The sequence below is a fragment of the Nematostella vectensis genome, chromosome 4, assembly GCF_932526225.1.
Source record: "Nematostella vectensis chromosome 4, jaNemVect1.1, whole genome shotgun sequence".
In the NCBI taxonomy this organism is placed as follows: Eukaryota; Metazoa; Cnidaria; class Anthozoa; order Actiniaria; family Edwardsiidae; genus Nematostella; species Nematostella vectensis.
The window spans coordinates 3558886-3585346 of NC_064037.1; the positions used below are offsets into that span (position 1 = coordinate 3558886).

The 26461-nt window shown below is 41.1% G+C and overlaps 1 protein-coding gene across 1 annotated transcript; it reads right to left on the minus strand.

The window, feature by feature from the left end:
* Window positions 1–714: 714 nt before the first annotated feature.
* LOC5507547 lies at window positions 715–25876 on the minus strand. The gene is made up of 12 exons (XM_048726124.1): window positions 23534–25876; window positions 19606–19838; window positions 18096–19190; window positions 17461–17704; window positions 13344–13577; window positions 12629–12934; window positions 11068–11937; window positions 10329–10760; window positions 5575–9399; window positions 5221–5291; window positions 1622–4016; window positions 715–1011 (listed from the first exon to the last, which is right to left on the minus strand). The coding sequence occupies exons 1-12, from the start codon at window positions 25692–25694 to the stop codon at window positions 851–853; spliced, it is 12027 nt and encodes a 4008-aa protein (XP_048582081.1). The 5' UTR covers window positions 25695–25876; the 3' UTR covers window positions 715–850.
* Between the last annotated feature and the right edge of the window lie 585 nt (window positions 25877–26461).

Consider the following 26461-nt stretch of genomic DNA (forward strand, 5'->3'; position numbering starts at 1 on the left):
TCCATTGTCCACATTTGTATAGCAATCTAACAGCTTTAATAAAGAAAATGTACGCCAAATGCTTGTACCCTTTAAACGCCAGCAGATCTTGTGAAGTTTCTAGGGTCTCAAGCGGATACTCAAATTACAGTAGTCCAAATGGGACAAAATCAAATCTGGAACGCGGAGCACTTATGCAAGATAAACAAAATTTCCGAAGCGAATATATACCTGTGTAACGTCAGCGCAAAAAGGGATCGGTAAATGGCAGTGCTGTGACCGAAAGGAGCCACAGACCACAAAAGATTCCTAATAAATTCAGAAAAAAGGTATAAACCGTACATTTTCCATTATAGGTCATCGATGTATGGTATGCTATCGCTGGGGTTTAGCACATAAGGAATAAGTAGGTATAATTTCTACACAGACGCACCTTTCGGTCGTAGAACTGCCATTGGACATTCGCACTAACGTCTTTTGAAATAGGTGTATGTCAACTGTCTAGACCGTGTTTATAGGCCAAGAACAATTCTGCAGAATTCCTTCGCTTGTGTTTTTGCCTACACTTAAGTGATTCACGTCGCTAGACTCAAGACTGTCTCAATCTGTTATTATGGTTTTTCTGTGGTCCATTTGTCGGTCATGTGATCTTTTTGAGGTCAAGGGCAGCGTTTACCGGCGTCTAAGCCTGGGTGCAGGTCTGAGAATATTTCCTCTGACGAAACGGCCCTACAAGAACAGAACACTGTAACTTCTTTTGACAGAATGTCCCCCATAAGAATAGAATATTGTCACTGGCAGGAGTACTGCTTTAAGAGATGCCTAACATAGGGTGATCAAACCCTGGCCGCATTTTGTATTAGGCCAAGGCTTAGCAACCAGCAACAGAATACCTTATGATGAAATACAAAAGTTGCAACCAGCAACAAAAGACCTTATACTGAAATACAAAAGGTAAACGAAAAGTAGAAATGTATGGTACTACCTCTGACAGCCAGAGGGAGAGCTGAAGCGTGATATGGCAAAGGGAACCTGCAAGTAACAAAACGGACACTAAAGAGAAAAGAGGCAGATGTGCAAACCAAGAACAAAATCGTCTAAAACCCACTTATGACAAAGGAAATAGGTCAAGGTCTGACTGCAAACTACCAAGAGAAATCTTCCAAGCCATGTGAAAGGCCAAGTGAGTTATAGCAGACAACGGTTGGCCATTGAATTACTTAAGCCCTTGATAAGGCACGAAGATATCTCTATTGAAGTGCTAATATCGGCACCAAGGTTTCTCGCAAAAACACATTCTTTCTAATTCAAATGTACGCACTATAAGAAAGCAGCCGATAAGCGACAAGCATCACATTTGCTCGAGAATAGTTCACATAAAGACAAAGTCACAAAACAGATAACAGCGTTGGTGCTCTGCTGGTGGAAGTCAGTGTTCGAAGTAAGGCTTAAGTGTCGATACCATTCCTAAGCCGCCACGCTAACGAAATTTACAAACTGACGGTAAAAGATCTATTTCAGATAAAAATACAGTTAAAACATAAAGTAGGACTCTTTTCTAACTATAACTTGCTTTTCAAGTCTTAAACAGCTTTGCCTGTTTCCCGAGCTGATACCTCGACGTCTTGGCTCTTTATCTTACCTGCCAGCAATGCATCTTTCTCGTCCTTCTCTGTTGCAAGTTCTAACTCCTCTTCTGGCACTCCAGCTACTGAAGCAAGCCTAGGCTCAGGCTTGCCCTTAACAAACTTGTGTCCGTTCAAGGACTCCGCACTTACCGAGGTAAGCTCTCGTTTTACACTATCTTCTGCCCTGTGTTCTGGCTCGCCTTCTGGCTCTCCAGCTATTGAAGTAAGCACGGGCTCTGGCTTTCGATTCACAGAGTTATCCCCATCCCCATTAACCAAGGTAAGCCCTTGTGTAATACTGTTTTCTGAGGTGTGTTCTAGGTCTTCTACTTGTATTCCAGCTTTTGAAGTTAGCCCAGACGCTGGAGGCTTCCCATTCACCGAGGTACTTCCTTGAAAATCACAATATTCAACTGTTCGGTTCTCCGTTGACTTTAAGTCACGGATGGAATGTTCTTGATGTGGCTCATTTGCGGCAGGGGTTAGATCCTGAAGCACATAATCACTGTTTAAAGATTGTAGATCAGCTACTCCAACTTCGTTTATGGTGCCTCTTGTCAACAGTTTATCGCCTGTTGCAGTAGGCTCCAGATTATCAATAGCCTCTGGGGTGTTCCGAAGCTCTCGCCCTACCACAACATTCTCTTTGTGCTCCAGCTGAGCCACGACCTTCTCTGGGGTGTGCTCAAGCTCTTCATCTAAGATTTCTAGGGCGTCGTCAGAGAGTACATCCGATTCTTTGTCTGATTCTTGTACAGACTCACCGTTCGCACCAAGAACCCCTTCACACAACATAGCGTTATCACTGGTGCCAACCATTACTTTGGCAGTTCTGGGATCACGTTTTGAATCAGCAAGTGCAGCTGTTTGAAGAAAATTTTCCAGTTTTCCGCTTCCAATTCCTAATGACCAAACCTTAGTACTTAGTGTAGACTTTGAATGTTGAACTGGGGCTGCATTTGTTGCACTATTCTGAATATCTTTGGTGCCTTCCTTCACTTTATGTGCATCATCGCTACACTGAGCTTGCTCTCGTATCCTGTGGCAAACACCAAAAATGATTCCATCAAGGAACTCTTTCACTGCTGCCATTTGAGCTTCAGCTTGATCTTCATCATCAAATGTTTCTCGATGGTCTTCTTTGACTAATTCCTCTATCGGACATGTCTCTTCCTGGACACTCTGACCTATGTTCCCCATGTAGGGCTCTTGATACGTCTTGGTAGTACAATCTCTTTCAAGCTGAGTGTGCTCTTCTCCTAATACTTGTCCATCAGCATCCTCTAAGGGAGTCTGATCTCGCACTTCCACATTTGACACTTCATCGGCGTTACCGGACACTTTACCTTTCCCAGCCATATCTCCAGAGAAGTCTACATCTATTACGTCAGTATCGAAAACCTCATCATTAACATCTTGTAACAGGGAACTTGCTGTGATTTCTTCTGGCTCTTCCTCACCAGATACATGGATGCCGATGGTCTTAGATTCTTTATCTTGGTCCTGGGTAAGCAGTTTTTGTTTTTCTAATTCTTTAAGATCAGTCACTTCTTCACCGCCGTCTTTTAATAGCGTTGTGTTCATTCCTGACTTTTCAATTCTTGGTTCTTCATCCGTCATTCCCGTCACAGACTCTGAATGTAAATGAGTGTGGTCACCACCAATCTGTTCCTTGTTGTCTAATTCATCAGAGTCCAACACCCCAACACCATTTTCTAACGATATGCTGGTTGTGGGCAGTTCCGGCTCTTCGACAATTGATTTTTCCTGTCCACTTGCCTCGTTAGTCTCTAACATCATCTCCTGCACCTTTTCAACTAGCTCAACCTCTTCGACTTCTACAACTTCCCCATTAGCCTTGTCTGTAGAATCAGACACCAGCGATTTTTCTGAAAGGCCAGTGGCATTTCCAGCTTGCACTTCTTTAACCTCTAGGCTTTCTGTAATTTCTACCGCATTTCTTTTGTCTTCTATACGACGTGCTACTACCTCAACGTCATTCGATTTATCATTGGTACTAACTCTTGCGATTTCCACACCATTGACAGAAGACACCAGCTGTCTGCAAGGGGTATCAACGTCTTCTGAATAATCCGGCTCGGATATAAAACTATCAACATTACCGTAGTTCGCGCCATGCTGGATATGTACAGAGCCAGTCGCCACTGTATCTGCATTCTCCTCTAAGGTCAGGAGTTCGAAATCCTCCTTTCTTTCTTGTGTATAAAAGCTAGTACTCTTCTCTTCAGGTGAAGCAGCATTATCAGACTGCTGCGCCACATTTACACAAAGGTCTAGACTCTTGGTAATGTCTAGATTCTTGGAAATGTCAAGATTCTTGGAAATATCTAGACTCTTGGAAAGGTCTATTACCGCAGCAGGCTTGTCAGCACCGCTGAGAGGCTTGCCCTAGAAATCCAAACAGCGTAACATGTAAAATAGCAGGTGACTTAAAATGTGCTAATAAAAATATAAAAAAGTATTTTTAAAAAATTGATGCCTAGATCTTAAAATCCAAACAGCGTTATGTTATATAGGGGCGACAAACCAGATGACTAATGAATAAATTGGCTGGTTACATCTATCTAAAAATCTAAACACCAGAAAGCAAACCTAGATGCTACAATCTTTACAAAGTTTTCGGAGTATATTTGAAGAGTATTTCGGGTTATATTTGACAATAGAGAATGATCCCCTCAATAATTTGATTTTGACTGTAATGATTACAGGGATTTAAGCCTTATCTCTCGAAATTGGCAGAAAACCAAACATTGTTTGGTCATTCAAGATTATCTACAAACATATTACACAAATTTAGAGCAATAAAAAAGACCATAAAAACCAATGGAGGCAGTTATTTTATGTAGTTATTTTATTTATTATTAAAATTAGTATATAATAAATTCAAACCCTTTAATTCGTAGCTATAAAACTGAATAACGCATTCAATAATCATCTCGGTTCTAAACTAGATTAAGCTAAGGGTCAGATGACAACAAAGTCATGGACCATCACATTCCCTTGTAGCTACAACTGAAAAGCTGAAAGTCCAGCATTTCTCAATTATTCTAACTATGGAACAATATACAGCGTCCGTCGCACCACAAGACAGCAAAGGCTCAGTGACTCTAAACCTTACACTAGCCAGGAAAACAAGGCAATAATATAACGCACTTAAGTACAGAAACATCAAAATCTTGATGAGATTTTCCCCAGAGGGTAAGTAATAAAAACTAAGTAAAAAAGAAAATATAAAAAGCTAAAAAAACCAGCTCGCATAGCGGCCCCTGACCTTTGAAGACCAAGAGTAATAAAAACCTGCATTAAAATCGTTCTAAAAATCGTTTTTGCTGATGGCAACAAAACAAATTTTTTTTTTTTAAATTGCAACCAACAAGTATTTTAATACTTGTTGGTTTTAAAAAAACCTGCACAAATATATGTCCTTTCAACGTGATCTACATAAAAATTAGCAATTAGGAGGGGGTCATGAGCTATCCTCCTGGGAGGTTGTCTTACCCTCTGGACTAGCCTTGACAAACCTTACTTGGTCGGCATCATGAATTGAGACCTCAGGGCTTGGGGAAGGGACATAACCAGCGCCCTCACTTACCCTATCTACATCTAAACCATTCACACCTAGACTCTCTATATTCTCGTCAGAGGAAGCAAGCGCCGCGAGTTCTGCAAAGAGAAGTACTTTAGAAATGAATCACTTGATTTCCAATGGGCCAGAGCCGAAATGAGTAAGACTTCGGCGATGTGCCACTGATTTTTCAGTATTCTAATCATACAGTCAGATTAATCTGCACATTAGAAGATTTCACAAACAGGCGATGGGGAATAGATATCAATGCTACTGTTAAGACGAAGTTACATACAATAAAGCAAGTCACGAGAGGGAGTTTGCCTGTATATTCAAGCTTGTTATCCTCATTTTTGGCCGCTGTACTCGAGAAAATCTTACCTTCAGATGATATCGTCTTTGGGAGGTCGAGTAGAGGCAAAGCAGGCCCATTTGCCTTCTCTTCAGATTCACCAATTTCCTCTTTAGCAACTTTCTCACCCTCAGGCTGAGCAGTCTGCTCCTCAGAAAGAGACTGGACGTTGCTCTCTTCTTCCTGTTTGTCCTTGTTGGCATCGCTAGTAACTGCCTTTTCCTGTACCGCTTCTACAACAACTGACTGCTCTGTGTTCTTTTCTATAGTTTTCTCTCCACCTTCAATGACTTCTTGATTCTGTTCGGCATCTTCTAGTACAACAGGCTTACTAGTATTGTCACTTCCCCCAATAAGCTGTCCATATCCCAGATCCACCAATGACTGAGCGACGCTGTTTTCACCTTCCTCAGACGTAAAGTACAGGTTGACATGCATGTCCTGATCCTTCAAGACCACAACCTCAGCTCTTAATTCACTCGTCAGTATCTCTTCCATCCAAGTAAGACAGCTTTCAGACCACCCCTCCTCAGCAACAGGAATTACATTAGCCAAGCTGCACTTGAAAGCTTGACACGGCAGAGCAAGGAACTCTTCCTTTATCTCCTTCACCTTGGACACTGGTACTGTTTCTTCATTTCCATAATCGACAAATCGGACATACACCCCATCTTCTGATGTAGAGAGGATCTCAGCCCTGTACCATTGCTCATCAGCTGAGTACTGAGCGCAGCACGCTTGCCCTGGGGCAGGTTCCATGATGCTTAACCCATCGTCAAGCTCGCTGTATGCTGTTCCTATCTCTGACATTAGTGCTTCAAGCTGTTCATGCTCCTTGATTAACTGCAGCAGCATTGCATCAGGAGATGTTCCTCCGGCGAAGAACACATGCAATTCACAACCTTCTGTGAACTTTGGCTGGGTGAAGAAAGGTCTTTCTACTGGAACTGCGCTTTCAGGCTGTTTTTCTGGCTCTTCTTCAATGAGTGTGGCTTCTTCAGCAGCTACTGGCGTCTTAGATGAAACTAAATTATTGACAACGTCTTTAGTTTTGGGATCATACAACCTCACAAGCTGCCCTCCTTGTTGTTCTTCAACAACCTCCACTTCAACTGTTTTCTCAGCACAAACTTCGTTTAGTCTTGTTAGGAAGTGTTCCGCTTGACCGGCTGCTAAGTCTGCTAGTTTACACTTTACAGCTTGAGCTGGAAGTTCAAGTTGCTCACATTTAATGGCACGCAGCCTGTCCATGGGAAGAACCTCCTCATTCCCATAATCTACGTATCGCACATGAGCGCTGTTATCTTTCGTAGTCAGAATCTCCGCACGGTACCATCCGTCATCCTCAGTGAATTGTGATAAGCAAGGCTGGCCAGGTACTAAAAGAGATGCTTGGATGGGTTCACTTGGGTGATGTTCTGCGATTGTAGCCATCAGCTCCTCTAACAGACTTGCAGTCTTAGTTGGTTGAAGCCATATAGCATCTACGGCATCTGCTGAGAGGAAGTAAGCTTGCTCTTTTTCGCTAGCTGAAAAGGAAGACCTGGTAAATGACAATGGTTCTGATTCTGCCGCTTGTTCTAGAACAATTGGGTCTTCTGGAATGATGGGCTTTTTTGTTTCAGAATTATAAAGCCTCACTGAAGGACATCCACTTGGGTCCTGTTCAACAACTTCAACCTCAATAGTTCCATCTGCACAAACTTCATTCAGGAGGGCCACGACCTGCTCTGCCTTTGTTATGGGAATACTGTATAGAGTACATCTGACAGCCTGGGCTGGTAATTCGAGCAATGAATCAGAGATTGGACTCAGCCTGGTCGTGGATAACGACTCGGTGTTCCCATAGTCCACATATCTTACAGTGGCAGTACCCTCACCAACTTCTAATACTTCAGCGCGGTACCATACGTCGTTCTCCGTGAAACGGGACAAGCAGGGCAGCCCTGGTGCTAGTAGAGATGGTGGGATGACAACTGCGCTGTCTGTACTTTTTATAGACTCCATGACTGCTTCCAAAGCACTAGCCATTTCCACTGGCTGCACCCAGACCGAGTCAACAGCTTCTGCAGAGAGAAAGTATGCTTGTCCTTTTCCGCTTGATGGTAGAGAGGCTTTAGTAAACCTCCTGCTTGTGATAGTTACGTCCTTTTCATGGGATGGTTGTTCCTCATGTGATATAATAGGTTGCTTGCTTTCAGCATTGTACATTCTTATCACAGGGAGACCTTCAGGGGATTCGTCAACAACTTCAACTTCTACATCTACTTCTGGATAAACTTCATTCAAATGCTCAAGTGTTCGCTCTAATGTGTCGGCAGGGACGCCTTGGAGCATGCATCTCACTGCTTGCGCTGGAAGGTAAAGCAGAACATCGGATATCAAGCTAAGCCTTTGGACAGGTAGCCACTCCTTGTTTCCATAGTCCACGTATCTCACATGCGCATTGCCTTCTTTAACCTCCAAAATCTCAGCTCTGTAAAAGGAATCATCCCCTGTGAACTGTGACAGGCAGGGTTGACTGGCGGCTTGTAACTCTGTTGGAAGAGCAACACGAGGCTCAAGTACTGCGATGTTCTCCATTAGATTGTGAAGATCATCTGCAGTCTTAGCTGGTTGAAGCCAAACTGTATCTACAGCCTCTGCTATGATAAAACAAGCCTGCTCTTTAGCGGTCTTTGAGAATGAGGCCTTTTTAAAGGATCTTTTAGTGGCTGGTTCATCCTGAGCTTGGGTCTTTGCCTCTATAATGACTGGTAGTTTTGTATCAGCATTGTACAGTCTCACCAGTTGTAAGTCATCTGCAGTTTGTTCGACAACTTCAACTTCAAGAGTTGCTTCTGCGCAGGATTCATTCAGGAGCGCTAGGGTCTGCTCGTCTGTGCCAGCTGCAACACCATAAAGACCACACCTCACAGCTTGGGCTGGAAGCTCAAGGAAGGAGCTTGGGATCGGGCTAAGTCTACTCAAAGGTAGGAACTCGGAGTTGCCATAATCCATGTACCTCACATCTACACCTCCATCTTTAACTTCTTGGATTTCAGCCCGGTACCAGGCGTCATCATCTGTGAACTGCGCTAAGCAAGGCCAACCAGCAGATAGAGATGAGGGAAGGGGGCTGCAAGGTGGGCTTTCAGCAATAGCAGCCATGAGATTTTCAAGCTTTCCTGCTGTGCTAACCGGCTGTAGCCAAACTGCGTCCACGGAATCTGCTGACAAGTAGTATGCTGGCTCTCTGTCACTTGTAGAGAAGGCTACTCTGCGGAAGCAAGTAGGTTCCTGTGGTACTGCCACCACCTCCTCGGGTATTGCTTTTTTGGTATCAGCATCGTAAAGCTTCACTAAAATGCTTTCTGATGTTTGCTGGAGTACTTCAACTTCGACTGTCTTATCCTTTAACTCTTCCTTGAGCTGGGCGACGATCTGGCTGGATTTGTCTGCTGGGAATCCATGCAGAGAGCATCTCACTGCTTGGGTTGGCAGCTGCAGAAATGATGGGCTGATTGGAGCAAGTCGGTCGCCTGGAAGGCACTCTGTGTTTCCAAAGTCAACATACCTAACGTGAAAAGTGGGATCTTCAACAGCAGTAATCACAGCTCGGTACCATGCATTATCTTCAGTGAATTTAGCAAGGCAAGGTTTTCCTTCAATCCGATCAGTGGGCGGCAGAATTCTACTTGGTTTGCTTTCAGCTATAGAAGCCATTAACGACTCCAGATGCTCTGCAGACTGCACAGGCTGGAGCCAGATCTCGTCTATTTTATCCGCTGAAAGGAAGTAGGCTTTTTCTCCATACGATAGTGTGCCCTTGATGTAGATAGCACTGAGGACTTGCGATGGGTGTGAGGCAGCATCTGAAACAAAGAAAAGAAGGCCCACTTCAATTATGCGTAATGTGATAGCTTGTCACATGTCTGAAAGACAATCTAGGAAATAAGGTTCTTTTTTCCTCTAGGAGTTATAAATTGTTGAATAAGGCTACAGGACTGGTTAGGCCTAGATAACTCCATAATCAACAAACAATCCATAAATATTGTGCCATAGTGCTGATACATAAGAAAACAAACTCTTCTGTGAATGGCTAACATCGTAAGAATTCTAGAGCAGATCACTAGAGAACGAGATTGTAGGCTTAAACACTCCAGTGCTAAGAAGACAGTTGTAATTTTTCTATTGGGGATGAGATTTTTTTTTTTTTCTTTAACTAGGACATGATCTTCAAAATATTTTAAAAGTTCGGTAATCAAACCAATCAGAACGTACATACTGTTCTAATTACTCTGTAATTTATTTCTTTTTTAAATGGACCCCCGCGTCTCATACACGAGATCTTACACGTGGTTAAATAGACATGACGGAAAAACCTGGAAAATTCGCAATTCGAGATAGGGAAAGAAGACACAATTTCTTACAATGGCCATCGGTTCCTTGTATTCCGGACTGATTTTTGGAACACAAATATTGTGAGGCCGAAATGCACATACCCGGATTTTGGCTTTTTAAAAAAATTTTCCCTTGATCATTCTTGTGCTAGGTATGAGCTCAGGGACGAAAAGCTAAAATTTCAATGACACTTTACAAAAAGTCGCATAAATTAAAAAAAGAATCGAATTTGATATTTTGTTTGCTATTACTCACTAAGTACTTAAAGAAATTTTCCGCCTTATTAGATGTGAAATGGGCTTATTTGAAACGTTAAGTCATGTTTTTCCGTCATGTTGGTTGAATAACATATCCACAGCTGGGTCAATAAAGAAGGTTGGTGGTATTATTAATAACTTACCAGATCTATTAGTCCCTGCAAGGAAGGTATCACTTATGGGAGTACTGTCTTCACCAAACAGTTTGACCACATATTTCCCATTCTGTCTTGCAATGACCTTAGCAGTGATCGCTTGATCCACAGTCATTTCTGTAAACTGCTTGATCTCCTCGTCAGTCCAATCCAGCTCACTTCCCAAGCTACAGGGAACAGCTTGAAGAGGGAGTTCCAGGAACTCTGGAGCAATTTCCTTGACGTCTTTCATTTGGATCTCCTGGGAGTTCCCGTAGTCTGAGAACTGGACGATTCCTTTGGCTCCTTGGATACTCTGAATGATAGCTCTGTACCAGCTTTCATCGTCACTGTAGATAGCAACACACGGGAGCCGGACTCGTGGTGATGTGACCAGCTTTACAGCACCACTGGAGTAATACTCATTCAGCCTATTCATCACTAGAGAGGACATGGGGCATATCAGAAGGTGTTTCATGTATTAACGCTTCCTCATGCTATAGTAGCATCAACAAGAAAGAAACATTGCACTTGCTTTTTCCTTATGTTATCTAATGTGGATTCGTAATCTACAGTTAAAAACAGTTCTAAGGATTACCGCTAATAAGAACAGTTTTCGAATTTCTAATAAATGAAAGCTCAATACTTTGTCTGCAATTCTTAATCCCCTAAAAAAGACATCCCATTAAGTTATCAGGTGGCTAGTGAGCCTACAAAAAAAACTTTGTTGGGCATAACACAGACTTACTTGCATCCAGCTCATCTCCTGTTGCAACAATTTGGCAGTGGAAGAGATCAGGTGAGGTGACATCAGTAACTAGTACTTCTATGCTTGATCCAATTTCAACCTTGGGGTTTTTGTACTCTGGAGCAGCAGGATCTTTTAAACGTTGCTGATCACTTGAAATAGCAGCTTTTGAAGCAATAAGAATGTCTCCTACATCACTTGTCCCATCAGATAGGATGACCTCGTATGGTTCAACATGAGACTTGACAGTTGCAATAAATAATGTGTCTGAGGCTGCTATTCCCTGGAAGGTGCTTGTAGCCTTTGGTGACCAGGAACCATCAACAGGGCTTACTCCCGCTAACTTGCATTTGACAGCAAGGACTGGCTCAGACATAAAATCTTGGGTCAGGACTTTGATAATGTTTCTCTGGACTACCTCGACATTGCCGTAATCAATGAATCTCACAGTAGTTGTATCCTCCTGGATGGTCTCAACTATGGCCCGGTACCATCCACCATCCTCAGAGTACTGAGCGCAGCAGAGGCTTCCTACAGTAACTGGATTTAAACTAAGCTCATTGGTCTCTAAGGACTCATAAAAAATCCCTAGGTTCTCCATCAAAGCAGCAAGTCTGTCTTCAGTTCCATCAAGTTGGCAGTAGAATGCACCAGGCGAGTCAATAGATGTGATGTAGAGATTCTGAGTGGTTGATGGTGTAAGCCTCTTCAGGCTGGACAAGGTTGCGGATGGTTTTGGCTGTGAAACAGCAGAAATGGCAGGAGAATCCGTTACTGCCAGCTGCTCCTGTGCAAGAATTGCTGCAATTTCTTTGTCACTCTGGTCATCACTGGTGTCATAAAGGAGCACGTCGATGCAAGGGTCATTGCCTGAGAAAGAAAGAACAAACAAAAACTCAGACATTGAATTTTATGCACTTCTCACAAGTTGTTTGGTATGGTTTACAGTTATGAGGGACCTCAAAATCAGGTCCAAATATGCAATTATCCCAGGCATCCCTGATTACCACTGTCATACTCAGGCTATTACATGACAGATGTGTTGGATTCTACTTCCCAGAGCCTGTCACTAGTGCACAGATCTGGTGGGCAGCACAATCCAGATCATCTCCCTCCCCTAAATCTCCTCAAGTCATTAGTGGGCTAAAGGAGGTAAGAGAGGAGGTTTCCAGGATTCCATTATATGTAAGGGAAATATCAGATCAGCTGTATATAGATTTAGGTTTTGCCTAATACCGGAACCAGATGTTAGTGAAATAAGAATACTTGAACTGAGTGGGCAGATCTATTTCTTTTTATGTAAATAGACATAGATAGAACTCAATTATAAAAAGGTTCCTATATGAAAATAGAAGCAAAGCACCAATATGCCACTCATGAACAATTACATGAAAAGCAACTCATTTTAAATTTGACATATAAAATGTTAAGAATAGTGGTAGTTGAAAAACCGTTAAGCAACAATTGCAAAAAAAAAACATGTGTTTCTCTCTTTCATTTTTTTTTACTCATTTTCACAAATAAATATAAATCCATTTAATGCTTGCATTTAACATCTCACCTCTCTTTCCAACCTTGACTATCTCAGCTACCAGCAACTTTTCACATACAAGTTCAGAGAACCTTGTTTTAGCAGAATCAGACCATTGAGCCCCTCCAGCAGGCTTGGCAGACAAGCTACACAGGACCGCTTGCACCTCCAGATCCATGAGGTCCGGTCTCAGGGACTTGAGATGATCTACAAGGACTGTCTCCACATTGCCAAAGTCGACAAAAGAAACCTCAACTCTGTTCCGGTCAAGCACTTTGGTGATAATAGCACGGTACCAACTTTTGTCAACTGTTTTAAGAAAAATACCCAGGTAATACATTTAGAAAGTAAATAACATAGGGTTTTACCAGTTTTTTCATCACAAGCCCTTCGTTTATACTCTCACTACCATGTTACTGACTTAATATGGCCAATTTTTCTTTTTCAATTTCTGCTTCGGAGAACATGCTATTATGTGGAGAAAAAAACCAATGCTTTAAGCCCAGTGTGAAGACGCCCAAATATCAGGCGCATTACTGGCCCTACTACACTGGCCCAAAAGACAAAGAAAAGGTTGACAACTAATGGATAACATAAGGTTCAAACAGTCAAAGCACTGCTGTGCCAGCTTCTTTCCAGCTATTCACTAATAATACAGGCAATGTTTGCAAATGGCTTTACAGACACAACTAGATGTTATTTAACCTGAATTAGTTCCCTTTCACAGTATCTTAATGGTAGCTACCTTGATATAGAGCAGCACATGGCTTGCCTACAGCTGGCACTGCAATCCTCTCCTCATCCGATGACAGCTTTCCATAGACTTTGTTCAGCTTGTCAGTAAGCTGCCCAAATGCGGCAATCCCCTTCTCAGATGGAACTTGACAGTAGAATTGATGAGGGTTCAGACATACTACTGGATGGACATCAACCATATCTGATTCCTTAAATGTCATCACAAATGGCTTGAATTTGGTTGCTAGGGAGATATGAATTGATGTAAAAAATACTTTGTCAATAATTCATGTAAACTCCATATTATTGTTGTTAATAAATAAAACATTTTTTGTTGGAGTGTGCTTCCCAGATCCTGTCACTAGTGCACTGATCTGGTGGGCAGCACAATCCTGTTCATCTCCCTCCCCTAAATCTCCTCAAGTCATGTGGGCTTGAGGAGGTAAGAAAGGAGGTGTTGAGGAAAGCTTGTAGCAAAGTTAGTAAAGGAGATTGGAATGCAATTAACCTCAAAGGTCTAGGTGCACAAGTAAAGAATACAGTACAAGACAATAAACCTATTTCACAAAAGGTTGTCAGTGCAAATGGCAAATGACTTATGGGTACTAATTATTCGTAAAATTAAAATTGTTAATTCTTTGTAATAAAGTGACGTCACAAGCACCTCATTAAATATGCGAGCATAAAGTGGTGGTCAAACATTCTGGTGATCGAATTTCACAACAAGCGCTGAGTCAGAATCTCTCTCTATGAAAATTCCCTTCACTTGCATTGTTTTGGGTTGTTCGAACTGTTCAAAGTTTTTTTTTTGAGTTCCTCGTGGTGATATTTAAAAAGGGTGCTCGAAGTAAGCGATTTTACAAAAAGATGCCAAGAACAGTGGTTAAAAATCACTTCGTAAAATAATTGTTAATCTCTAAATACTATTTGTTTTCCAATGATACATGTTCCCAAAACATTCCCTAATGTTTTTAGCATTGGTAGCAGCTTTCTGGAGTGCAGAATTCTATAAATTGATAGATTACACTTCGCTGCTCGGTTATTCGAGATGTCGAGGAACTCTACTTTGAGAAATTTATCGAAATCCGACACACGATCTTTCTTTTTTAATATGTAGGGGTCGATCCCTTGACCCTATAAAACTTTTTTGGGGTATCGATCCTTCACATTTGGCTCTAGACTTTCAGTGTACTCGGAGAGAATCAAAGAGTGTGCTTGCACTTATCGATTTCTGTAATAGTATAACGCTATATGTGCTGGCCCTTTGCCTTAATTCAGTCTGTAATACTGCCATGGCAATTGAATGAAACCCCTGTCTGTCTGTCTGTCTGTCTGTCTGTCTGTCTGTCTGTCTAACGGAAGCCACGTTGGTTTGTTTGACCACCACTTTATAAACCGGAAGTTAACACACACAAAAAAGTCATGTGACTGAATACAAGCAATTAAAGTCCAGCAATATCAAATGGTACGTTTTTGAAATGTTAATACTTAAGTTAAGTTACTTAAATTAAAGTACAAATTTTGATAGAGTACTTCTTATTCATTCATAGTTGATTAAATTTTTTCTTGAGTCGATCAATCGCTGAGAGTCTGAACTTAAACTGTAGTCTTCCTTTACCATAGAGTTACTATTTTTATTTATAATCATGGTGTACTAAAAATAAATCTCTCTGTCAAAACAATAATTTCTCGTGTCAATTATTCTATAGGTTTCCAAGCTAATTTTCAGACAAAAAGGCAAAAACATTTTCTCTACTTTGATTTTTGGTAAGAACAATAAAGGTTGGCATTGTTTTTCTTTCTTTCTGAGTGGAAAATAATTTGTTTAGTTAATTTCACTTGAACAACTAGTTTACAAAGTCCTTACAAAGTAAATCTAGACATACATAATAAATCATAAAAATCAAACTAAATAAATTTAAGGTGTGGTGGGTATAGGGGGTCAATCTTAAAAACAGGAAAAGCTTCTGTGACCTTGCCCTAAAGGCTGGCACAGAGCTTATTTGGACGTCCATATTCTGACCACTCTGGGTAAGAATGAAAATGAAAAGCTCTGAAAATTAGACTAAACTTGGTGGTACATAAAATGGACTGAACTTGTCAGTACATAAAAAGAAATGAACAATTAACCCTTTCGCGCCCAGATACGGAATTTTCCGTATTTTGCTGTATGCCTCTTTGTCATTGGACAAAAAGACAAAAGGACTGCCTTATATGGAAACCTAACACGTGGAATCGATAGAGCATGAAATTCTTCACGTTTCTCTCTTACAGCTCAAGTCAGTACAACGAACTGTTCGTCATGAAATTTTTATCCAAAGTTAAAACTTTTTCGCGCGTTCGAAATCCATCCACGACCACGGACCTTGCCTTTAGATCATGGACTTGACTCATGATATTTTGGGTGATTTTGATAGCGATTTAAAAGAGTTTTACGATGGCCGTGGGCTATTTCTAGCAGAAAAATGTCTGTATTTTGCGACCCAAAGACCAACTTTGGTACAGAACTGGTACTGCCATTGAGGAACAAGAAGCTACTCCATTCATCGGACCGAAGAATCATCCAAATAATGACTTTGAACTTTGTTTTTTTTTTATATTTTCATCATTCTGAATTGATTTAATTTCTTGTCAATCGAACAAACTTGTTTGAGGCGCTTCTAAATGGCAAAAAGGAAACGAAGAGAAAGATTCTGAGTGGTTTGAGAGCAACAGCGAACGATGCACGAACTAGCGGTGAATAAATTCAGCCACCATCTCGGTATTTTTGTAAGTACTCATGGCACGGACTATTGCCAACAATTCGCAAATATTTAAGTGTTTCTCGTCCAGTTGGATATTGCAAAACCAATAGCAGCAAATAATACTTTCTTGCAAGCCTATTTTGGCCGTATCTGAACAACAATGCAGAAAATTCTTCCCAATACCATCTTGAATATGTTCAATAGTCACCACTCGTTCCGCTCGATGATGTTCTCAAATCCTCTTGTTGTTGTGCTATACTTGATTTATTCACAGATTATGGCCAATTGTCAGTCAATAAGACAATCATGAGCAAAAATGGACAGTTGAGTTTTGTTCAATCCATGAAATAAAGCCATTAAAAATATGAAATGAAATGACCATGCAAGCCGTGCTTTTATTGCTGCCATGTTGATGCTGTATTGTGTAGAAACGGTGCTGACATGACTATCACAACCAGCTCGCTTAAACCTGAAAAATAGCTATGTATAATGCTTGGATATGCTTCCCTAAAGAGTTAACTCTGGATCTTTGAAGTTAATTTCATGTAGTTTATCTGAAAACATGCATAAACTGGAACTAACAAATGACGAGCACGCGGTTAAATTGCGCTAAATTCAAAAAAGTTTGTCTTTGCCTGCTTATAAAAATTGTTGCAATACAATATTTGGAAAACCAGTACTTTATTCCGATCAATAATTATGTGGGCAATATTTGTTCTTACTATGTTGGCCCATGAAATTCTAAGGAAAAAGAGAAAATCTATAAAAACTGAAGACCTGTTGTCATTTTGTGTGCGTCAGTCAAAAAAACTTGGGCGTGAAAGGGTTAAGTTATCTATTCTTCAGGAAAATCAAACCAAAATTAAAGCAAAATGCTGTACCTCTGCAATTACTGCAGGTTTAGTTATGATCAAACCACCCCTGTAAGGCAGCCACTTTTACAACAGCTTACTGGCGTGTTTGCTGTTTTTCATGCAAATGCAAATGTTTGTAGGGCTTTACAGGGCTTGTTGACTGATAATGGACAAATTCCCCATACAAGATTATACTGAGTTATAGCATGGCCATTATGGGGCACTGGAAGAGACCAATCAGATAACTTTATACTGTACAACCTGATTCTTTGTAATTGATTCAGAATCCTAGACATTTCTAGTAGAGAAATATAAACAGAAATTTACAGATTTCATGGTGAGTATTACTATGTTACTACATTTTATACACGAGCTAAAAAATCATAATTGCAAACAATATATAGGATTGCTGTGGCCTTCAAATCTTTTGTTGTGAAGCAAGCCCTCAACCTCATATTATTAATTATTAAAACAGCATTTGGAAAATTAGAATTCAAGCATTAAGATGGGAAACACCACATAACATTACCTGTAGGTGTCAAAGCTGGCAATGGGGTCTTTGCATGTTGACTGGAAACACCACTGGTAGACTTTACTAGAGTTGTACGAATTGCCACTCCAGATGGGTCAAAGAGCTCGACACCAGCAACACCATCTGCATCCACAGACTTCACGAGGGCTGTCAGCTCCATGTCGAGGACCTGTTCTTGAAATAGAGCCTCTGATGTATCATCAGTACTTGAAGACACGTTATGTAGACAGCATTCTACTGCCTGAAGGCAAAATGGATATGTATGACACCACTATGTAAGAAAGAAATATAATCTCTACGGCAACTCTCTCTTACACACAGCATTATTACAATTCTCACAGGGCAAATTTGTTGAGTTTCCCAATCATAGTTTCACCACCAATACTATTCATTGTTGCACTGTATTTTGGCTCATCACAAGTTTTATAGCCATATGAACAAAACAATAATAATAGGATAAACAAGATTAGTTTCTTCATAAAATCAAAATAGCTGTAGAATTTTCTTCATTTCATACAACACAATGACACAATATACAAGCATAAAACAAGTAACAAAAAAAAAATCAATGTCACAAATAAAACACAGTACAGCCTATGAATTCCTAAGAGAATGGAATAGCACAAAGTTACCTGCATGGGAAGTTTAGCAAACTCTGGTTTGAGAATCTTGGCCCTGGAGACAGGGATGACCTCAGCATTTCCGTAGTCAACATATAGCACTTCAATACTGTTGCCATGGACCTTTGTCACTACAGCACGGTACCACCCATCGTCTTCACTGAACCTGGCGACGCAAAATTGCCCAACCTGTGGCTTCTTCAAGGCTTCTTCACCTTCTCCAAGAGCCCGGTAGTGGCCTTCCAACAGGTCCATTACTTCATCTAACGCACTTGCTGACTGACTATCCTGAAGGTAGAACTTGGAAGAGCTGGTGATGGAGGTTACTAGGCCGGGTACTTTGCTTCCTGCCTGCAGGGTGTGCTTGGGGATGGTGACAGACTGGATAAGCTGATCACGGATAGACTTGTGGGTCTCCATGGAGATAAGATCAACTTCAAATGTGCCTTCACTGCTGACTGCCTTTACTTGCATGTCAAAGGTCTTGTCAAACACTAGGTCACTAAACTGGGCTTCATTCACCTTGCTTATGTCACCAGTGAGACAACAAGGAACAACTTGCTCGGGCAGCTCGGCAAACTTGCTTGCTAGCATCTTGAGCCTGTTGTTTGGCAGCGTTTCAGAGTTCCCATAATCTATATACTGAACAGTTACTGTGTTTCTGCTCACTTCTAAGATTCTTGCTCTATACCAAGAGTCATCCTCAGTGTACCTGGCTGCACAGCACACACCTGGTTTAACTTCGGTCAAGACTTCCTGGCTGTCTGCCAGGGTGTTGTAGTGGTCATCCAGTGCAACCATCATTCTGTCGAGCTGTTCAGATGCTTTCATTACTTGACAATAGAACTGTGTCACTCCAACAACTGACGTAACGCACACATTTTCTCTTGCACCGGGTGCTAAGTTGGGTTTGGGGATGCTAACACTGCCAATCCCACTGGCTTTCTTAGACAAGAGTGGAGTCAGTAGATCCAGAATGTTCTCATTCTTGCCGTCAGCGGTATCATGAAGGGCTACAACATACCGGTGATTGATCTTGTCATAAGATGCTATCATAGCTACTAGTTCTTTCTCTGCAGTGACTTCATCAAATTTTTCAATCAGCTCCTGAAAAAAGAAAAAGAAAAAAAATCACACCACTTCCAAAACATCTGAAAAACATCAGCCAAGAAACCTTTTTGTCTTTATAAAGACATTTCTCTCTGATTTGACATTGAGGAGTGGACAGAGTGACACTGGAATAAAATAATACCAAGTTTCACAACCAATAACAGCAGCAGAGAAACAGGTTTGTCTTGGCAGTCTACCATGCTGTAATTTCAGAGTGCCAGTGTTCTTGGCGCAAGCATGAATAATAAGTTTAAAATAAGTTGGTTTTAAAACAAGGTTTTAAATAAGTTTGTACACAGTTCATTATTTTAATCAAAATTACTAAAAAAATCATGAATATCATTAATTCAAAAATGAATTTCATTCCACTGTGGTGAAAAATCTGGAGAAAACACTGGGTATGTTGGCAAACCTTTGTAAAATGATGACTCTTGTTGAACCCAAGATGCTCCAACTCACAGCTGATGGCTTGTGCAGACAAACTCATAAATTCAGGCTTCATTGCTCTCAATTGCGATGGAGGCATTATTTCAGAGTTACCATAGTCCACAAACTGAACTTCAACTTGGTTAGCTCGAGTTACACCTGTAACAAGGCCTCGGTACCAGCCTTCGTCAACGCTGAACATGGCACAGCATGGTGTTCCTGGTAAAAGCAAGGATCCAAAGGGTTAGAAGCGGTAAGAGAAATATTGGTAAGTGCACTGAGCATTTCTTTGCCCAAATGCCTAAATAGTAAGGTTCACGTCAATCAGATGGTACTTTCTTACAGCCTTACAATACCGCTCTCGAACATGTGGACATATGTTCGCAAAATTGTTCGCGAAATTCGCGAACACCGTTCGCGAAATTCGCGAACAACGTTCGCGAAATTCGCGAACAACGTTCGCGAACAGCTGGTGTTCGCGAACAGACCGGGACAAACCGTTTGACAAACGGGAACTCGTTCCTCGTAACCGAAGACTTACAGTACTGATACTCACTTAAAATACATACAGGAGTTCTGCAAGCGATTCAAATAAATTGTTCGTGTAAAAGTCAGCTGAGAGCTATGGTTATCGTTAAAATCAGAAACAACAAATTCAGTTATAGTCTGATATGCCTTCAGTTCAATTATTTGTAGACGATCAAGACAAGACACTTTCAAGTTTGAGAAATAAAGACGATAAAGATGGCGGATGAAAGCCAAAGCATGCGAAGGATTCGATCGTGGATTTACGAGGGCAGACACAGGCAAAAAAGTTAGTTTATTCTTAAAAGCTTGCCTCGAAGAGGGAAGGAATGTCGATCGCTTGATATGCTTCGAAGATTGTCGAATGTGACAACTGCTAGCGAATACTTTTGAACAGCGGGAAGCCATTTATTTAACAAATACTTGTATTACACACGGATAATTAATTTGGGGAAGGAATGCCGATCGCTTGATATTCTTCGATGATTTTCGAATGTGTGAAAACTGCTAGCGAAGAATTGTGAAATTCTATTTGACATATACTTGTAATAAACACGGGAGAATGAATGCCGATCGCTTGATATCCTTCGAAGATTTTCGAATGTGTGAAAACTGCTAGCGAAGAATTTTGAAATTCTATTTGACAAATACTCGTAATAAACACGGGAGAAGGAATGCCGGTCGCTTGATATCCTTCGAAGATTTTCGAATGTGTGAAACTGCTAGCGAAGAATTTTGAAATTCTATTTGACAAATACTTGTAATAAACACGGGAATATGAATGCCGATCGCTTGATATCCTTCGAAGATTTTCGAATGTGTGAAAACTGCTAGCGAAGAATTTTGAAATTCTATTTGACAAATACTCGTAATAAACACGGGAGAAGGAATGCCGATCGCTTGATATCCTTCGAAGATTTTCGAATGTGTGAAAAGTGCTAGCGAAGAATTTTGAACATCGGAAAGCCATCTCTTTAGTTTGAGGAGGGAATGCCGATCGCTTGATATTATTCGAAGATTTTCGATTGTGTGAAAACTGCTAGCCAATCCTTTTGAACACTGAGAAGCCATTTATTTGACAAAAACTTGTATTAGACACGGGAGAATTTGTTTGGGGAAGTAATGCCGATCGCTTGATATTCTTCGATGATTTTCGAATGTGCGAAAACTGCTAGCGAAGAATTTTGAACCGCGGGAATCCATTTATTTGACAAAGCAAAGACTTGTACTAAACACGGGAGAAGGAATGCCGATCGCTTGATATCCTTCGAAGATTTTCGAATGTGTGAAAACTGCTAGCAAAGAATTTTGAATTTCTATTTGACAAATACTTGTAATAAACACGGGAGAAGGAATGCTGATCGCTTGATATCCTTCGAAGATTTTCGGATGTGTGAAAACTGCTAGCGAAGAATTTTGAACATCGGAAAGCCATCTCTTTAACAAAGACTTGTATTAGACACGGGAGAATTTGTTTGGGGAAGTAATGCCGATCGCTTGATATTCTTTGATGATTTTCGAATGTGCGAAAACTGCTAGCGAAGAATTTTGAACCGCGGGAATCCATTTATTTGACAAAGCAAAGACTTGTACTAAACACGGGAGAATAAGTTTGAGGTGGGAATGCCGATCGCTTGATATTCTACAAAACCCGAAAAGAAAACATTTATAGTAGAGCATGTTGTCGCTGACTCATGTATTCGAACACAAACGACTACTACTCACAGTTTTCACACATTCGAAAATCTTCGAAGAATATCAAGCGATTGGCATTCCTTCCTCAAACTAATTCTCCCGTGTCTAATACAAGTTTTTGTCAAATAAATGGCTTCCCAGTGTTCAAAAGGATTGGCTAGCAGTTTTCACACAATCGAAAATCTTCGAATAATATCAAGCGATCGGCATTCCCTCCTCAAACTAATTCTCCCGTGTTTAGTACAAGTCTTTGCTTTGTCAAATAATGGCTTCCCGCTGTTATTAAGTCTTCGCTAGCAGTTTTCACACATTTCGAAAATCTTCGAATAATATCAAGCGATCGATCGGCGTTCCTTCCTCAAACTAATTATCCTGTGTTTATTGCATGTCTTTTATCAAATAATGGCTTCCCGCTGTTATTAAGTCTACACTAGCAGTTTTCACACATTTCGAAAATCTTCGAAGAAAATCAAGCGATCGGCATTCCCTCCTCAAACTAATTCTCCCGTGTTTAGTACAAGTCTTTGCTTTGTCAAATAAATGGCTTCCCGCTTTTCAAAGTATTCGCTAGCAGTTAACACACATTCGACAATCTTCGAAGAATATCAAGGGATCGGCATTCCCTCCTCAAACTAATTCTCATGTGATAATTACATGTCTTTGTCAAATAAATGGCTTCCCGCTGTTATTAAGTCTTCGCTAGCAGTTTTCTGACACATTTCGAAAATCTTCGGAGAAAATCAAGCGATCGGCATTCCCTCCTCAAACTAATTCTCCCGTGTTTAGTACAAGTCTTTGCTTTGTCAAATAAATGGCTTCCCGCTTTTCTAAGTATTCGCTAGCAGTTAAAACACATTCGACAATCTTCGAAGAATATCAAGCGATCGGCATTCCCTCCTCAAACTAATTCTCCCGTGTTTAGTACAAGTCTTTGCTTTGTCAAATAAATGGCTTCCCGCTGTTTAAAAGTATTCGCTAGCAGTTAACACACATTCGAAAATCTTCAAGGAATATCAAGCGATCGGCATTCATTCCCCAAACTTATATTTTGTCTAATACAAGTCTTTGTCAAATAAATGGCTTCTCGCTGTTCCAGCTGTTATTTTGCCCTGGATCACACGTTACCGTCCGTCAAACCGTTTATTTTGCATCTGTTCGCGAACAGCGTGTTCGTGAACAGTCTATATGTTCGCGAATTTCGCGAATGTTGTTCGGGAATTTCGCGAATGTCGTTCGCGAATTTCGCGAACGCTGTTCGCGAATTTCGCGAACGTTGTTCGCGAAAGTTTCGCGAACAGTGTCCCTATGTTCGTGAGCGGTACTGTACTTCACAAAACCTCTAAAAAGACCATGATAACATAATAACAAAAAGGTTACTTCTGAAAATCATCCAACCTTAAAGCCGCATTGTCACCAGTTTACTTCCGGTTGATTATGCAACAATCTCTGATGTTTTTTAACGGAAAACGCGAAAAATATTTCAAAATATTGTGTTTATTGAAAGTTTTTTTGAGGATGTGATTGATAATTTAGAGCGGATGGTCTGTTTAATATCTCAAATTTTAATAGATTTTTTTGTCTTTTGATGGTTGAGGTTTGCATCGGGCCTCCGGAAGTGAACTGGTGACAATGCGGCTTTAAGAGGCACTCAGCTACTATCTGTTTTCTGTTTCTTAAAGGTATATTAGACTTACCAACTCTTGGAGAGTTTATGTTGTCCTTTGGTCCAGAGTTTGCACAGTATTCATGAAGAGCATTCATAATGGAATCAAGCTCTGCCTTGTGCTTAAGAAGTTGACACCAAAAAACTGCTGGACTCTCTGAATAGCTCACTAAAACATCCTCATAATCCCCTAGTGTGAGGCTGAGCTTAGTATACTCCTTGGCTAAGATACTGCTTAGGTTCTCTGATTGAGATGTGGCCCCACTAGCCAGACCTGCACAGTTAGACAATAACATGTATTCACTAACATTCAGCTCTTTCCTCCCTCGCAAAACTAAGTCAACCCTGTGAACACCATTTGATACAGCTATCACAGTCATAACTGCTTCTTTCTCTAGAGCAATGTCCTCAAATTTCTTTTTGTCTCCTGGCCGCCAGTCTGCAGCCAAAGGTTGGATTCTATTCAAGGAACACTCAATGCCTTGACATGGGAGGTCAGAAAACCGTGGTACTAATTTCTTGATACGCTTGGGTGGGAGGGACTCACAGTTGCCATAGTCAATAAACTGCACTCCAACTTTCTTGGACTCTTGAACTTCTGTGACAATCGCTCTGTACCAACAATCATCTTCGGAAAACTTTGCACAACAAATATCACCAACAACAGGGCAGGCAAGCCATTCGTCATCAGCAGAAAGGCGGTCGTAATAATTCTCAATGTCCATCATGAGTTTCTCAAGCTTGGAAGCCATACTAAACAGCTGTATATAAAACTTTGAGGGGCTCTGACAGGCTGTTATTAAACACTTGTACTCCTGACCTGGGTTCAGCTGTTCCTTACTGTACGAGAAGGACGGCATTTGTGGTGATGCTTGAACTTGGACAGGAGCTGGTTTCGGAGGAGTGCTTTTTGCAGCTGGGATACGTAGAGGGTTAGGATTGAACTCGCTTGTCTTTACAGCATAACCAGCAGCTATGAGAATCTGACTGATTTGCATGTCCATATCCCCAGTCGTATCATACAAGTCGACTTCGTACTTTCCTTCTGCATTGCGTTTGTCAATTAAGGCTACAAGGTGCTTGTCTTCAGTAAGTTTTTTAAAAAGAATCAAAGACTCTTTTGGCCACTCCTCCGACCCATCAGCCTGTCGAATGCCGTGATGTAAACACTCTACTACTTGAGCAGGCAGAGAAAGGAACTCATCTTTTAATTCTCTTACATCGGTCAAAGGTGTGCGTTGAATGTTGCCATAGTCCATGAACTTGACTTCAATAAATCCTGATGCGTCTCTCAAATCCTTTGTAATTAATGCTCTATACCAGCAACCATCCTCAGTAAACTTAGCGCAACAGGGGTAACCCTTGGTGGATGCCAGCAACCTGAGGTCCTGTGGGCCAAGATCTGTGTATGTTGAGGCTAGCTCTTCCATCATTGTCGCGATACTTTCAGTGTTTGCAATGAGTTGGCATGAGAAGTCAGATGGACTGTCCACAGATGTTATGAAAACGTCAAGGTAACATCCAGGCTCCAGCTCTAGACACTTGTACTTCTTGTCTTTAGGGCTGACAGAGGGCATGTAAGGTGCTGCAAGTGCGGACAATCCCGGGTCTGCAGCAAGTCCACCACTTGACAAAACATCAAGGACAGACCTCGTGCATGTCGCATCCGTGAATAAATCAACCACTAACACAAGACTGGTTTTGAGCGACACAGCTATGCACACTAATTCTTTTTCTAGAACTTGTTCGGTGAGAGAGGTAACAACTTCTGAGAAGTTGCTGCTTTTGAGCTGCCTTAAACCTTCTACTTCGCACTCGTAAGCCTGAGGCGGTAGATTAAGAAACTTAGCCGGGGCATTTCTCAGGAATTCAAGTGAAACGTGTTCTGTGTTTCCATAGTCTATGAAATAAACCTCAGACTGTGCGCCTTTGACAGCTAGTAATCTTGCACGATACCATCTTTGGTCAACCGAGTATTGCGCAAAGAAAACGCTACCAAGCAGAACTTCTGAAGCGCATAGGGGCGGAGAACGGTCGCTAGCTACGAATTCATCGATCTCGACCATCAAATCGTCAAGCTTTCCCGCTTCTTCGTTGTTGATTTGGACGAAGAGGTTGCCGGACTCTTGGTCCACGTGCGTTACAAATACGTCCACACTTGTGCCGAACGGAAATTTTACTTGAACGGCCATGTTGTTGGAGTTCTGCTGTATACAGAAGTTGGACAGGTCGTTGTTTGTTCTCCTGAAAGGTTAAGAAGTTAGGTTCGTTGCAAGGTTGGAGGTTTTCGGAGGGTTTTAGGCGAATGCTGGTCACACATTCCCTCCGTCTCCCGCGATCCTCGTCACCTCGCACATGTTTATGCAAATGTGCAGACCATAATATCACAATCGATTGTATTCGCTAAAGCTTCGGTTTGTTCTCGGATCCTAAGATTATAAGACCGACTCAAACGAGCCCCTTCAATTTTTTTCTTGTGGTTCTTTAATCCATTTTTAGCGTTTACAACTTTTGTTGGCGTTTGAAATACAGTGACACTTGATAGAAAAATACTTCATTTCCATCTTTTACACACTTACTGCATTTCAAAAAGCTTTATACCATTTATTGACAAAGAAAAAAGTGGATTCTTTGAAAGCACTCTAAATCTTGCACGATACCATCTTTGGTCAACCGAGTATTGCGCAAAGAAAACGCTACCAAGCAGATCCCGCGATCCTCGTCACCTCGCACATGTTTATGCAAATGTACAGACCATAATATCACAATCGATTGTATTCGCTAAAGCTTCGGTTTGTTCTCGGATCCTAAGATTATAAGACCGACTCAAACGAGCCCCTTCAATTTTTTTCTTGTGGTTCTTTAATCCATTTTTAGCGTTTACAACTTTTGTTGGCGTTTGAAATACAGTGACACTTGATAGAAAAATACTTCATTTCCATCTTTTACACACTTACTG